This window comes from Tachysurus fulvidraco, chromosome 2 (assembly GCF_022655615.1).
Source record: "Tachysurus fulvidraco isolate hzauxx_2018 chromosome 2, HZAU_PFXX_2.0, whole genome shotgun sequence".
NCBI lineage: Eukaryota > Metazoa > Chordata > Actinopteri > Siluriformes > Bagridae > Tachysurus > Tachysurus fulvidraco.
In genome coordinates, this window is record NC_062519.1 from 4,027,337 (window position 1) to 4,044,145 (window position 16,809).

The 16,809-nt window shown below is 40.0% G+C and overlaps 1 protein-coding gene across 2 annotated transcripts; it reads left to right on the forward strand.

Annotated features, from left to right (window-relative positions):
• The first annotated feature begins 6 nt into the window (after positions 1-6).
• Positions 7-10,261, forward strand: LOC113656502 (PAK4-inhibitor INKA2-like). Of its 2 annotated transcripts, none has more exons than XM_027167798.2 (2): positions 7-259; positions 8,446-10,261. In XM_027167798.2, the coding sequence occupies exons 1-2, from the start codon at positions 224-226 to the stop codon at positions 9,475-9,477; spliced, it is 1,068 nt and encodes a 355-aa protein (XP_027023599.2). In that variant the 5' UTR covers positions 7-223; the 3' UTR covers positions 9,478-10,261. The 2 variants fall into 2 exon arrangements, with proteins under 2 accessions (XP_027023599.2, XP_047660636.1); XM_047804680.1 differs by lacking the exon at positions 7-259 and adding an exon at positions 6,743-6,813.
• The last annotated feature ends 6,548 nt before the right edge of the window (positions 10,262-16,809 follow it).

A 16,809-nucleotide genomic window follows, 5' to 3' on the forward strand; every position in this document is an offset into this window, starting at 1 on the left:
GAGAGAGAGAGAGAGAGCACAGCTGCAGGCGCGCGCGTTCCTGAACATGACTCGTGCTTCACGTGCGCGTTTTATTCAACTGATTTGGGAAGAAAATTTTCTTCTTCAAAAAACAAACAAACAAACAAACAAACAAAAACAAGGGAAATCAGTAATCAGCTGTTTGTTGCTGATTTATGTCTAATGTAATGGAACATTTTTCAACGCGTCGGAGCTCATAAGCATGGATTCATGTTTGAAGAGACTCAGACAAGAACTGGTATGTATGCATGGGATGTGATATGCATTCACATGATTTATTTTTAATTCCACTGTTATATTCGGGCTATAGAAGAAATTGCTTCTCTACCCAGTGGTGTGGGATATCTTTGGTTACCCATAACGCAAACACATTTAAAGAAATTCAGGCTTAAAGCGTCCATATAGGAAACGTTATAAACGTTTATGATGCCGTTGCACAACCAGTGTGATGTTGTAGACTGTTTCTAATCATTACTGCTAGTTTGCCTGCATTCTAATGTTAATCCATAAGTGACATCATAACCCAGTTATTTTTAAGCACGTGCTGTGCTTTCAGATTTATTGCGCGCATTCTAGCATGTTTTTATAAACACAGCGTCGTGGTGACGTCACCAGTGACGTCAGACCACGCTGTTTATCACTCTGGATTTCCATCAGTTTTGGGGAAGACACGTTTTAATGGCTTTTGGAGTGCGTAAATTGTGGGTCATTTGAGTGCAAAGTTATTGCAGCATTTTTCACCTGCATTGTTTTGGAGTTAATTACAGTGTCAGTAAAAAAATGGGCTAATATTCAATATACAATACAATACAATACAATATTACAATTGCTAATAATTTTATATTAATAAAAATATCATATAATTTGTAACTGTTTTTTTTTTTTTGTAATGAGTTTATTATTGTACTCATATTATGTGGAGCGTCTATTATATTCCCTGGAATCCCTGGAATTATGATATACGTTGCAATAGAAATGATAACATATTTGGACGCATTAATAGGGGCTTGTGATTTGCCTAAACTACCGTCACAGCTATTGTCATAAGATGCCCTCTGGCCAATCAGACTGAAGTATTCGACAGCACCATGACTGAGACAGAGAGAGACGTGTGCCTGTAAAATATGTGCCTATAATTCTTACATTACACTCAATAGTCTTCTGTTTAGTTCTTGTTTATCATGCCAGGACTTCAGAAATGTATCAAATAACCCACACTTCTTTTTTTTTTTACTTCCACATACCATCCACAGCATCTCAGAAGAGAATTTAGTGACACTAGATCTGACTCTTTCTGTAATCAGATCCTAATGGAGTTTCTCTCATACTCCTGAGCCTGGCACATGGTACCCGCTCGGTTCTGGAGAGAGTGCACCAAATTACTCGCATGTCTACCAGCTGGCACTGAGACCAGGGGTGGCAGGCATGTGCCAGGGCAGATCACGGTTGCCATATCTAAGTTTGCAAACATGGTAAAGGAGCATGTAGGGCTGCAGCCTGGAGAGACAGATGCATTTAGAAAGACGCACAGTCGTCTTCCCGGACTTCCTGAGGAGAAGAGTCTGGCACTGGGGCTGGTTTTGCCAGAGATGCCACATGGTCATATCTGTCTCTCTGTCTGTCTGTCATTTTGGCAAAGGGGTGCCATTTGAATGGTTCATTCTGAGTTATGCATTTTCTGCATGCTGTTATAGGAAAATAATCAGCTATGGTGGGATGGTTAGTGTCAACAGCCTGGAAGTTATGCATTTAAACCCACACTAGAGTCGAGCAGAATAGCCACAGCGCAAGAGCAACAGAGGAGCAAGACTTTAAAGTGAACTTAAAAGTTACAGTTTTTATCTGTTCCTATTTACCTTTTTCACATAATGTGGAAAATCTGTGAAACAATTTAGTGCCTGTAATCGGTTATCACTTGTCATAGCAGTTATAAAGGCAGCTTGTCATGATACAGAGAACGCAGAAACTAAAGAAACTAACCTCAACTAACACTTTATACGTATCGTCGTAATTAATTGTGCTGTAAATAAATAATATGAACGTTTCTGCACAAAATCAACCTTTCATGCTGTCGCAGATTTGTGCAAGTTGTATAAAATTTCCCTGCTGTTGGACAAATAAAGGATTATCTTATCGTAGTTGATTATATTACATCATACAATAGATAGAATAGAAGATCTGTTTAAAAATAACTGCAATGTTGTAATGACATAAAAATTCAAAGCCTTCCAGAGAGTTTTTTCACCATTCGGACGTCCTTCAAACGACTCCACGGTTGTCGGAAACTTCCGGTTCTCACTCGCTTGGCTTCAGTACCTATGAACTTTAAGTTCATCACCTGCTCTTAGAGCTTTAACCTTAATGACTTGGCTAATTGAATGCCACCTGTCAGGCACAAGTGTGAACATAATGAGAGGGCACTGGGGGTCAGCGTGTGTGTGGCACAAAGGTCAGGCTTTGACTCTGACAGAACTCAGGGCTATTTTTGGCTATTTTGACTGACCATTGCAGTAAACCGAGCTGACCTGTTTGTGGCTTTGTTGGCTTTTTTTCCTGGGTAGGTTTCAGACCGTGACGTTGATACACCGACGTTTCTGGATCCTTGATCAGGAATGAGCCTTTTTTCTTAGTTTTCCGAGCGTGCACACAATCGCTTGTTGTTACTATTATAACTTGAACAACATGATCAATAATTGAAATTTGCTGCATAAACAAACCTTCAGCATATTAGGTCCAGTTTGGCATTATTAGGAGGCTGTTTGTTATAACGAGTTAGCGAGGTTTGAAATAAATTGTCAGCAAATGACTTCTGTAATAATATTACAATATTGGATCGATTTAGATTTTTTTTGGAATGCACCTAAGAAAATGTCCAAAACTAAAGCTAAAGGAACGACTCAACGTCAATGAATTGTTCAAACCAACTTCATTCTGAGAAATGAGTCATTTATTTATAATAAATGCTTCATTCATGTCAGGATCATCATGTATCATTGATGTGGATACACACACACACACACACACACACACACACACACACACACACACACACACACACACACACACACACACACACTCACACACACACACACACAACTTAATTTATAGACCCCAGGCCACAGCCATGTTTTTGGGAGGAGGGAAGAAACCTGACAGTGCAGAGGAGAATATATAAGACACACACAATACAATTTTACAGATGTTCTCCTCTGGATTCTTTATTACTTTATTTTTATCAACGTGTCAAATCTTTTATTTCCTCTGTAGTCTCGTATTTGTGCCCCAGCATGTTTTTTACTTGAAAGTAGATGCAGTCAAAAAACAAACACTGTAATAAAAGTTCTGGTCAGACGTAAGAATAGGCCTGATTTGAGCCAGGTTTCTGTTGTACCTCCATCGCTCCTGTTCTTCACAAAGCCCTTCCTTCCTGCCGGCTAAAACTGGCTTGGATTCTGGCGACAGCTGCGGCTGTGCTTACGTGTTTACTGTGCTGGAGATGCTGCAGATAACCTCTAACGACCAGCTCTGGGCATGCACATGGGACTGTGTACAGTACATACACACCCAAGTCACTTTAGCCCGCGTGGATTAAAGCAGATTACTCACCCTGTTGAGGGAAAAAAAGGTGCTGCTGGAGCACTAAAATCGCCTTATTGTGTTACGTTAATTCAGAAAGATTTGCGTCCGACTGCTGAGCCGATAATGATAAACTTTGCTGGAGGACATATTAAGATAAACAAATAAAAAGTGCTTGCTCAGTTGAGTGCTTTTGCTAATCCCTGGTCCTTTCCTTCCTTCACTGTGACTAGGAAGATGCTTCAGTTATCATGCTGAGTAAATCTCTTAAGCTCCAGTTTTTATCAGTGCGAACCTTTAATATATAAAGTGTCTGGCTCTGATATACAAACCAGCAGCGATTATTTTTAAATTTGGCACAAACCGCTTTGATGAAAAGCGCCTCGATACTCAGGTTCGTCCCTAAATAGGTCAAAAGGAAATGTCTCCAGCTTATCACATGGAAATGCATGCAAATGCATTTTTCTTGCTGAGCATTTTTTTCAGTGTACGGACATTTTTAACCTAATGCTTTAAGAAATAAAAAAGAGTGATCGATTGCACCCGAGTCCCACGCTTTAGCTTCACCTCGTCTCGATAAGATGCTGTCTGGATCTCATTTCCACTTCTGACCTTTGTGGTTCATATTCACTAAGCAGGATGTTAAATAAGTGCACTCAATTTCCAGGACCCTGAAAAGCCTTATTAACTCTCATGGCATGAAATAGCCTGATGTGCCCACACAGTCTCCTGTAAGTGCCCTCATTATTCCGTGTGACTGTGGAATGTGTTGCATCGGTCTGTTGATTCCTGCTGCACATGTGCACTGGGGTTTAAATACTGTACATGACTTGTGCCTCACGTATACACAAATCCCTAAAGACCAAGAACAAGCATTTATTAGACACACAGGATACACTGATATTCTCTGGGAGGCATTTATTTCCAGGGATTTCAGAACAGCGTAACAGATATTGCGTCATCAGGGTAGGCGTGGCCTATTTGATAATCTAACCCTAACTCTAACCCTGACCATAACCGTAGTTTTTGGTTGTTTATTTGTTTTCTAAAATAAATCTACCTGTATGACTGTTTTGTCCTCCGTAGTATGCTCTTTTTTTTTTTTTTGAAAGACGGCGTTTTTCAAAGACCAAATAATATATAATAATACCAAAGCAACGTTCATCCTAAAAGGTCTCGTCGACACTCATCGACAGTAGTTCTATTCTACGACGTATATTTCTTTATTTCAATTTTTTTTTTAATATTTTATCTATCTATTTATTTATTTATCTATTTCTTTATACTGTTGGACACTAATATTTACCAAGCTTCCTCGAACCACATGTTTTTACTCCTTACATGTTTGACTTTTAGTCTAGTCAAGTCAAGTCAAGTCAAGACGTTTTTATTGCCATTTCAACCATATATACAGTAGCCGACGCAGTACATAGTGAAATGAGATGACATCGACAACGTTAAGTGAGTTGTCCTTGCCACATAAAGTGCATCGTGTGCAACCTACTGCAAACAGTGCGAGACAAAAAATACAGAATAGTACAGGACAGAAACACAAAATAGCACAGACTAGTGTTGTATATTATACAATGCATTGTGCAAAAATGGCGGATTGTAAACAAAAGGGTTCTCGCAAACATATTTATATAGTAGTCGCAGTTGGATGAGGTATTGAAATGTGCTGTGTGCAAAACAGCAATTGAATCAATGTGCAAAAACAGCATCTAAACAGTTTAATATATGTGGAGCTATAAAAGCAGCAAGTGTTTATATGGGGAAAATTTTTTTATGAAACTTGCTGTCTATTATGAACCAAGAAGCATCAGCATAGTGACGGGAGCATTTCCTCCTGTGCGCCTGACATTTACATGTTTATTACCAGAGCTTGTGGAAGTGCCCTTTACAATCAAGGGTGGAGGCTATTAGCAGACATTGTTCTATTCACATTACCAGGGGGCATGAGCACGGCAGCGGAATAAACATACTGATGCTGATGCAGGAATATACAGTACGGAGGCTCTCGGATATTTAAAGGAGGTGCAGGATTTAATTAGAAAAACGTGAGTGAGTTGGGAAACAAAGTACCTTGGTGAAGTCGATGCTAAGAAGGCATGTTAATCAAACGAGCGTTTTCAATATTGGAGGATGATTGTTGTGCAAATTGTATACTACACTTCTGTTTTAATATAAACAGTACAAACATAAACATTAAAAAGGCAGGAAATTACACATTTGTTATGAATATACACTACATAAACTCGTGTAAAAACTGTTAGGAATAATGGTTAAAGACTTAATACCATAAAGGCATATAATGATTTTAGCTCTACTCTTTAAAAGCTTCAAATGAAAAATGTTCAGTGATGCTTTCCGACATCCATATTTAAGTACGAACACCCCGCGTGAGCAGATGTTCAAGCTAGAGCTGTGTCTAGAAACGCACATGGTTGCCACCTTGGAACATGCAAACATGGCACTGAATTATTCACCAGCAATCTTTTTAAAAGCATCTGTAATAGTAGAGCATGACAGTGTTATGTGCCGATGCCCACAGGATTACGTAACCAAACAGTCATTATGTTCAGTGAACCCTTTGCCTTAAGATGTTTAATTATTCCTAATGAAGTCAGCCATATGTGTGGTACACACAGATGGAGAACAAGCGGATGGTTATAATTAAGTGGAGCTAAATTTTCCATGGAAGAAACAAATAACAGCACTTTTTTGCCAACAAATAAAATATCCCCGTGTTTATAACATGGGGTTTTCTCCATCATCGTTTGATTGCGTCAGCATTAGTATTGCCAGATATTTGTTTTCTAATAGAAAGACCTTTCTATCACTTTTCTAACAGAAAACATTATGAATATTTATATCTGCCCTATACTGTACCTCCTGTCACTTCTACTATTGGTATTACCCAGAATGGAGTCAATGATTCTTTTCAGAGTGGGTAAAATACAGTAATGACATATGGCATCCCTTTACCACCCCCACACTGTCACTCTCACCGGTTTCTGTCAATCGATTATGCTTGAGCGAACCTGCCCCCCCAGTTGGGATTAAAGTCTAGACATGTCCTATTGGGTGCCAGAGCAGAACAAAGGTCTCCAATTGGCAGAAAGCTGCATATAGGGCTAGCAAACTTGGCCTCTGAAAGGTGAGAGGACAAGAGACTGACAGAAGGGAGGAACTCCCCTGTGTGAAAGATGATGCAAGGTAAGCTGATAGTCTCTCTTCACATTTGGATTACGTGTAAAATGCCATTAAGAAAGATAACTGAGAGATAATGATGCGCAATTAGATAAGCTGTGAGGAAATACGCAGAAATGTGTTGATTAGGAATGACATCATCAGCAAGAAGAATGGTATTTGACCTATCTGTAAGTGGTTACTGGTGTTGAGTGCTGGGATGTGGTCAGTGTCTTGTGGTCTTGCTGGAGCTGAAATAAATCTCTAATTGTGCACTATACTGTATGATGAGCGACTAACTTTTCACCTATTTATAAGCTGGGTATAAATGTCTGGTTAATGAATGGTATACGTCGGTCTCTCTTTATATATTTTACCCACTAACACATATTTCATTAATAGTTCTTGATAAGGTTCCCAAAATGCATATCAATACAGTTTTAGGCTGCTCAAGCTTACTAGTAGCTTTCTAAAGGATCTATACTTCATTCTTGTAACCTTCTGTTGTAAGATTTCACATAGAATCTCTACAAGGTTCTCCAGATGAACACACCAAACTGCCATTCATAGATAGATGGATGGATGGATGGATGGATGGATGGATGGATGGATGGATGGATGGATGGCTGGATAGATAGATAGATAGATAGATAGATAGATAGATAGATAGATAGATAGATAGATAGATAGATAGATAGATAGATAGATACAACATTATTGTCACTGCATAGTACAGGTACACGGCAAAGAAATGCAGTATGGCATCTACCAGAAGTGCAAAGAGTAACAATTGTTCAAATAGACAAGTGCAGATAAATATGCAGCATGTAATATACTGTATATATAGGTACAGTATATATGTAAACATATGTACAGTGAATAAATATAAAGGCTATAGCAGTGCAGAGATGTGTGGACATTGTTGAAAAGTACAAGTAAATGGTTCTAAGGCTGTGGCATTGAAAACATGTGCAAGCTGAATAAACAAGTCCACTATATATATATATATATATATATATATATATATATATATATATATATATATATATATATATATATATATGAGAATGTGAAATATTAGGCAGGATGGTCATGTGCATCTCTTGCTTTTAACAGGAAACAGACTTTAAAGTTCATCCATGGCTTCTGATTAGTGACATTGTCAATGCACGTGTTGATATGGTCCAAAACAGATAATGTGTAAATTCTCATGTCTGTGTGAGAGTCCAATGTGGCCTGAGAGGCATGATCCTGATCCTGGAACTGTTCCTGGAACTGATCCTGATCCATGATCCTGGAACTGTTGCTGTAGAGAAGATACGGCTCCCTCTGGCCATACTTTTACTCTCCTCACAGCTGGTTAGACCCACAGCTGGTTTGATCAGTGGTGTGTATTTGGGTAGTATGAACAAAGAGAGGTGGTCAGACTATATATAGACCTTTTTGTTATATTATATATAAATAAAATACAACTAAATGTTTTGCTATAAGAGATCTCCAAATATATCCACTTAAAAGAGCTTAAAACAATAAGTTATTCAAAAATCCATTGAGATTCCCTTTTTCTAAATCGTTTTAGCTTAGAAGGAAAAGGTCCTATATCAGTGTATGTCACGTTAACTAATTTGTTGTCCATTCTTTTGCCCCTTCCCTCTGCAGCTTTCTATGAAAGAGGCTGGTGATGGTCTTCATGCTCAGATGAACTCCATGATGGGAGCTCTTCAAGAACTCAAACTTCTCCAAGTCCAAACCGCACTTGAGGAGCTGGAGATCTCAGGAAAATCTTGTGTGGATCCACCAGCTAAATCCATAAACACTCATCCTAAAGATCAGCAAAATCAGTCGTCTGAGAACTCTGGCCAAGAAGAACAAGTTCAATTCCATCATCTACATTCCGGTAGTGCGAGTACTTCTAGCTCTATATCCAGCCTAGAGAGTAAGGGTATGTCTTTGCCTTGGAAGATCTCAGGATACACTGCACCACAGGTGGAATATTGTGGCCCAAAAGTGTGTGAAACACCAACAGACCACCAAAGCATGCACCCACACTCATCCCGAGTTACACCGGTGGATCTGTCTGGGATTCTTCATAGCCTGTCTCGAGAGGGTCCATCTTTAGACAGTGACTACATCGAGGACACCTTGGATGACTCCGGTGATTGGACCTCCTCCCTCATGAGCCGCAGTCGCAATCGTCAGCCTCTGGTACTCGGAGACAACGTTCTTGCTGACCTGGTAGGCAACTGGCTTGACCTGCCTGAAGTGGACAAAGAATGTGTTGAAGTGGGGAAGGGAATCAACAGACCAGACTCCCCAGCTCATCCACTCTACCTCAGCCGATCCCAAGAGCTGTGCAAGAGATTCTCACTCACCAGCAATATCTTTAAAAGGTTTCTGCGTAGTGTGCGACCTGACCGGGACAAATTGTTGAAAGAAAAACCTGGCTGGATGCCACCAGGTCATGAGTCTGAAGGAGAGATTTTCAAAAGACCCAAGAAAACCACCAAGGCCAAGGGTAGATTCTACTTGCCGTTTTGGGCAGGGGGCGGACAGCAAGTTAAGGGTAGATCGTGTCCTCATCCGGCAGAGGAGAGGAGCCAGGTATTAGGACTTTACCTAGATCAGGGACCTACAAATGCAGTGGAAAATGTCCAGCCTTTGCTTGATTACAGTACAGCAGTTTGGGTTTAGCATGGACTTTCTGGGGAAATTATGGGGTAGGAATTCAACATGTGCGTAAGACTGAGTGAGATTAAAATGGCTTTGGATTTTTGGACTTGGCAATCAATGGCAATCTATTAAAGCCCTCAGGGTGTGAAACGAGATCTTGTTCAGACAACGCACTTAACTGCACTTGACTCTCAATGAGAATACAAATGCTCAAGACACTTCTGCTGATATGCTTATTTGTGTTTAGTCTTCACCCTTTCTTGTTTTAAGAAATGTCTTGCACACAAGTCTAACATGGCATCTGTACTGAATTTCCACGGTCTTCCTTCAGGGCAAGTAGAGGTTCCTCTTGGCTATAAACTACTGTAAAACTGTTCAGCATGTTTACTTTTGGAATCTGTCTTTAGAGGTTTCATTATGTATGGCACAGATCTATATCTTGTTACAATTTCCTAAAGACCTGCCTTTAGTATTTTAAAGAAAGTTTTTTTTTTTTTAATTACAAGCCTAAATATAGAAATAATTGGCCGGTGAAAATCTTTGAATAGACTTTATGGACATCTTTTATACGCAATACGAAGCATAACAATGCACATGATGTCACAAACACAAAAGTTGTCCAAAGAAGTCCCTTTTTCTCATGTACAGTGGTCTGACGTGAGTTTAGTTTATTTCAGACGGATTTTTTACATTTTGGTGAATCAAGTCATTCTGAGGGGGCACGGTGGCTTAGCGGTTAGCATGTTCGTCTCACACCTCCAGGGTTGGGGGTTCGATTCTCGCCTCCACTTTGTGTGTGTGGAGTTTGCATGTTCTCCCCGTGCCTCGGGGGTTTCCTCCGGGTACTCCGGTTTCCTCCCACGGTCCAAAGACATGCACGGTAGGTTGATTGGCATCTCTGGAAAATTGTCCGTAGTGTGTGAGTGTGTGAGTGAATGAGAGTGGGTGTGTGCCCTGTGATGGGTTGGCACTCCGTCTAGGGTGTATCCTGCCTCGATGCCCGATGACGCCTGAGATAGTTCTAATAAGGTGGTAGAAAATGAATGAATGAATGAATGAATGAATGAATGAATGAATGAATGAATGAAGTAATTCTGACATAAGCGTAAAAAAGAAATTTTTTCTGTAAGAAGAAGAATTTACATAGCCCATATATACTGTATGAAAAAGCATGCGGCTCCAACTGATGAGATTACGGTTATCTGAGCCTGCAGTCTGATGCAATAAGAATCTTACATAATCTTTAACAAGGGAATGTAAGGCTGTGTTTCTCAGTACAGTAGGTGGCTTGTCAGGGACAAAATGCATGATTTTTTTTTTGTTTTGTTTCTTTTACAGACTGAAATGTATTTTAACATCGTGCAGTATTCACAATTCAGAACACAACTGGTGTTAAGTAACAAGGAGAAAATGCTGATACACAAAAAGCCATTGTGTGCTCTGAGGGTGGAAATGAGCCGTCGACAATTTTCTACCGTAGTCGCAAAGTAATTTTGTACCTAAATCAGATTTGTACAGTGGGAATGGAAATGGAAATGTATTAATGCGGTCTAGTTTGTTACGCCTGTATTTTGTCGTCTTGCCAAAGCAAGTTTTTTTTTTTTTTTTAAATCGGTGTGATGTGTAAATATACTGTGAGATCTCTCTGTTGTCATAATTTCAATAAAAAATTTATATTTCTTTATAAAAACGAATCCAAATTAAGCGTCAGAGTTTACCTTACTAACATGTCTGATACACATACACATACTCTGGGCTACGACACAAGGGGAGGCTGTATACGTCATGAGTTTTCAAAACCATTGGCACCCCCACCCATTAAATCAGTTCACTTAAATCAATTTGACGACGTCTCTACTGTAGAGAAAAACCCCTGGAACCCCCGTTATTTTCGGCAAGACTGGAGATTTGGACCCTCCTTCATACAGAATACTTCGAGCTTATTTCTATTCTAGATAACAGGATATGTTCATTGCAAAACTGATTTGGAGTCCTGTGTCTTGGTCGATGGATTTTTCCTTTTGTTCCAACACATTTTAGTGGCTCAGTCAGACACTATGATTTTGTACTGAAAGGAAGGTTACTGTAACTGTATCTGTAACCATGCGATACTTGGTGGAAGTCAAGAATTGTTTTTGTGGGTTTGGGCTTTGGAATGGGCCGAACAGGATGACGTTACTCTCGGATGAGGCGACTAATACTGTATATAATGTAATGTAAGGGAATGAGGAAAAAAATTTGATTTAATTTAAAATAGGGGCGGCACGGTGGCTTAGTGGTTAGCACGTTCGCCTCACACCTCCGGGGTTGTGGGTTCGATTCCTGCCTCCGCCTTGTGTGTGTGGAGTTTGCATGTTCTCCCCGTGCCTCGGGGGTTTCCTCCGGGTACTCCGGTTTCCTCCCCCGGTCCAAAGACATGCATGGTAGGTTGATTGGCATCTCTGGAAAAATTGTCCGTAGTGTGTGTGTGTGAGTGAATGAGAGTGTGTGTGTGTCCTGCGATGGGTTGGCACTCCGTCCAGGGTGTATCCTGCCTCGATGCACGATGACGCCTGAGATAGGCACAGGCTCCCCCTGACCTGAGTAGTTTGGATAAGCGGTAGAAAATGAATGAATGAATGAATGAATGAATGAATGAATGAATGAATGAATGATTTAAAATAAAAGCTATGCTTTTCTAACATAAATAATACACACAACGTCATCATTATTATTGTCTGTTTATGGTCAAAAGTAGGTGAAGTTTTCTTCATCCTCTCTCTCTCCCTCTCTTTAGCTCTCTTTTTCTGTCTCTCTCTTTATTAACTGTACACAGGTGTATACACCCGTTCATTACCTGCTCATTCTCCTGCTCATGACTCATCCTCTGCTTCACATCTTTGCATCGGTTTCCATAGTGAGTATTATAGTATTATTAATGACAAGAAAACTCCTTTAATATCAACAAAACTCCTTTCAATCACTTTCAGCAATCAGTTTATCCAGATCAGTGTTGCAGAGGATCCAGAGCACAAACCATCTACTTAGGTGATTTTGAATTATTAAAGAAATCCATGTAGATAGCTAAGGATTATATTGTGTGCTGTTTATTCACTGTACTGTTACTGTAAGTTAAGGTTTTTAGAAAGATGTTTAATAATACCGGAGTTTCTATCTGACCTCATCCCAGTTTAATAAAAAAAAAAAACAGCATTTATTGAATTGCTGAGTTGAAGAGACAATAGTCACCATTCATTAACATCCTTACACCTTGTAACAGTGTTTTACTTCTTATTACCATTAAACTATTAAAGATTTCAAAACCACAATATGTCCATTCAGGGCAGCCAGGTGCAGGGTTGGATGGGAAACCGAGCGGTTCTTCCCGAGCGCAAGAACCCGAGGGCTGCAGCTGTCGTCTTCCTCACAGACGCCTTCTCTTCTATCTTCCCCTCGGGACTGAGAGAGAATGAGCGAGAGGGACGTGAGCACTCACTAACTGGATGACTGCCTTCCTCTTTCCTTACTCACTCCATCCCCCTTCTTCCTGTCTCGCTGCCCAGGCAGCTGCCGCTCTCTCACTGCCCCCAGAAGTAGGACACAAAGCAGCGACGTCTCCGTCTATTTGGACAATCACGCTCTGTAACCCGACAGCACATGCTCAGTTTTTCTAGACATAGTCTGGCGCTGATAGAGAGCTTGAGGCGGGATCGATCCTGAGACTGATGAGTGAGTGAACGTGTACGGAAGGAACTGGAAAGAGAATGAGAAGTGGATCAAATTCCTGATCCCACAAATTCATTCTGGCTTTCAATGTCTTCAGCTGTTGCAGACAGAGCTTTACTGCAGGCCAGTGGAATGTTCTCACATTTCACTTTTTATGTTTAATCACCAGAGAGAAAGAGAGAGAGAGAGAGAGAGAGAGAGAGAGAAGGAGAGAGAGAGAAGGAGAGAGAGAAGGAGAGAGAGTAACAGTAAATCAGACCTTCACCTTCCTGCTGAGTTGCATTTCCCGCACCACTTACTCACAAAACCAAATGAAACAGTTAATTTCTGAGGTCACTTTTTGTTCAGTTTTTGATAGAAATCCTTCAGTAAATACGTGCAAAATTTTAAAGATGTTAGAGTCCAAAATTATTGGCACCTTTTCCTAGGGAACAGGTGAAATTCTTGTATAAAATCAATCGTTTGATTCTTATCCCTAATTTTCTTCAAATCAAATCTATGGATGAAATATGTTTAAGAAAAAAAAGGATTTTATTTTTTATTAAAAATAATCGTGTATGACAATGACTAACCCTAGGAGAATTGCTTTTCTAAAAAGCTACAGTTTCTTTTCTGACTCACGATTTTTCCAGCGATGTTTAACATCATATCATAATAATGAGAAATCCAGCATGAAGTATTGAGAACAATTGTTTGTGCAAATGATGAAATCAAATCTCCAGACTGAATTACAGCTTTGCACGTTCTGCGATCTCGATCTGTGATGGAGCTGATGATGATATTAGCATGAAAGTTAAAGCTTTGGAAGCTGATCGAAGTGACGACGAATCTGTTAGTTGAGGACGTTATTGTTGTTATTGAGGAAGAGTTATTGTTGTGGCCAAAAATGCTTCTTTTGTGTTTGTGTGTGTGTGTGTGTGTGTGTGTGTGTGTGTGTGTGTGTGTGTGTGTGTGTGTGTGTGTGTGTGTGTGTGTGTGATAATTTTTTTTTGCAGAAATCTACTTGAATTGGTGAAACTGCAAGCACAGAATCCTTCTATTATACTCCTATCAGTAAAGACACATATGTAATGACTTTCCCTGATAGCTGTACTCGTGTACTACAAACATGAATAGAAGAGAGCTTTGGGCTGAATGTGTTCGAGTTGAAGTCACATGACACGTCTGGGCCCCGAATCTGCATAAAATCTCTGAATATTTTGATTTAGAGTAAATATCCTTCATTAAAGTCCATTAAAGTGCATAATCCTGTATGGATTGATGAAAGAAGAATGACATAAAACATCATTAACACACATTATACACACTCTCACACACACGTTCACGTCCAAACAGAGATTCTCACGCTCGGATGCTTAGCAGGCTGATTTTGGCCTGTGTAGAGGATAAACCACTCGAGCAGAGAGAGCATCAATAAACAGAAACACACTCGCTAATGGGAAACTTGGCACGCTGTTATATGAGCTGTACATGTTTCATCAGGGTGGCGAGTGTGACGTCTGCCTCCATTAACACACAACACGAGAAATGAAAAGCATCATTTATAAATTCCTGTCTCCTGATAAGATGGTCCTACTACGACACAGAACACACACTCCACTTTAAATCTACCGAACCTTTCCATATCTGCAGGATGAAGCTGGACATGGAATGTGCCTTCTGCAGCAGTTTATTTCATCCGACCGGACAGAGGAATCCTATGAAATAATTTCAGAAGAAATTCAATTTAACTAACGTCCTGGAACGGACTCGAATTAACTCTGGATCACTTCAAAGCCTCGACACTTCTCTAGCATGAAAGCCTTGAGAGGAAATGTTGCAACTAAAAATGTGCTTAATATCATCAATATGATGCTAAAAAGTATTTTTTAACTTTTTGCTTTAAATAAAATACTGCAAATATTTCTTATGATTATGAATTATGTTATATCTCTAATTCTAACAAAATTCTTCATTCATTCATTCATTCATTTTCTACCGCTTATCCCAACTTCTCGGGTCACGGGGAGCCTGTGCCTATCTCAGGCGTCATCGGGCATCGAGGCAGGATACACCCTGGACGGAGTGCCAACACATCGCAGGGCACACACACACACACTCTTATTCACTCACACACTCACACACTACGGACAATCTTCCAGAGATGCCAATCAACCTACCATGCATGTCTTTGGACCGGGGGAGGAAACCGGAGTACCCGGAGGAAACCCCCGAGGCACGGGGAGAACATGCAAACTCCACACACACAAGGCGGACGCGGGAATCGAACCCCCAACCCTGGAGGTGTGAGGCAAACATGCTAACCACTAAGCCACCGTGCCCTCCTTAAAATTCTTTGTTGCTTAATTTTTTAAATGATAATATATAGGGCAGTGGTGGCTCAAGTGGTTAAGAGCTTTGGGTTGTTGATCAGGGTTTAAGTCTCAGCACTGCCAAGGTGCCACTGTTGGGCCCTTGAGCAAGGCCCTTAACCCTCTCTGCTCCAGTGGTGGCTGACCCTGTGCTCTGAACCCAACCTCCAAAATTGGGATACGTGTAGAAAGAATTTCACTGTGCTGTAATGTACATGTGACAAAAATCAAGTCTTCTATTCTATATGGTTTACAAATTTTGTAAATATGTGTGTATCTTGGTATGTGTGTTGAAAAATGGTGCCATTTAGCATTTTTTTTCTTTTCATTCATTGCCCGTTTAAATGCTTTGGCAAATACATGTACAATTTGTCATGCCAATACAATAAATCTCATTTAAACTGAATTGAATTGAAGTCTCTGCTACTCCTGAAGCTGACTGGTAATTATTACTGTTCTTTCGATTCACAGTCATCCTTTTTTTAAACAAGGAAGATATTTCCCTCTTTCTTGTGCTCAGCTTTTTGTCCCATGCTGGAAGATCTAAAAATCATTACTGTGTATGTATGTATATATATATATATATATATATATATATATATATATATATATATATATATATATATATATATATATATATACACACACACACAGTAATGAGACAAGTATTAAAGTTTGAGGGTTCTTTAAGTTAAATCCTGATATGACCAATGTTTCCTATGGCCATATCAGGTGGCACTACTACATGCTGAGCTGAATGATCTGCTACAGAACAAGGGAAGACTGCTGTGCGTGGGGAATCACTACTGTCTCTCTATTATTGCTCTGTGTGCAGGAAAATAAACTCAATATCATCCATACTCGGAATATGTGTCCTGTTGCAGGGTTGAGACAGGGTAAGAGAGAAAGAAAACCAAAGGTCACATATACATGTATATATAAATGGACAGAAATGGTTGTTCTTCCAGGTTGAGGTCTCCAAGTTCAGGTTGCAATGTCACTAATAGTGCTAATCCAGTTAATATTATGGTTCAGGAACAAATGCTTTACTGTGTTGTGCCTAGACATTGTCACGATGTGACATAGTGAGACAAACGCAAGTGTGGATCCAAAAGCAGTTTTACTAATTTAATAAACAAAACAGTAAAGAGACGACGACAACAGACGACGACGGCAGAAGACGACGACAGACGACGACGGCAGAAGACGACGACGACAGCAGACGATGACGACGACAGAAGACGACGACGACAGAAGACGACAGAAGACGACGACGACGATGACGACAGAAGACGAC

Excerpts from the sequence above, each read along its gene's own strand:
- LOC113656502 (XM_027167798.2), top strand. The coding sequence starts at position 224 with ATGGATTCATGTTTGAAGAGACTCAGACAAGAACTG. Across the intron at positions 260-8,445 it reads AGAGACTCAGACAAGAACTG|CTTTCTATGAAAGAGGCTGG; the intron begins GTATGTATGCAT and ends TTCCCTCTGCAG.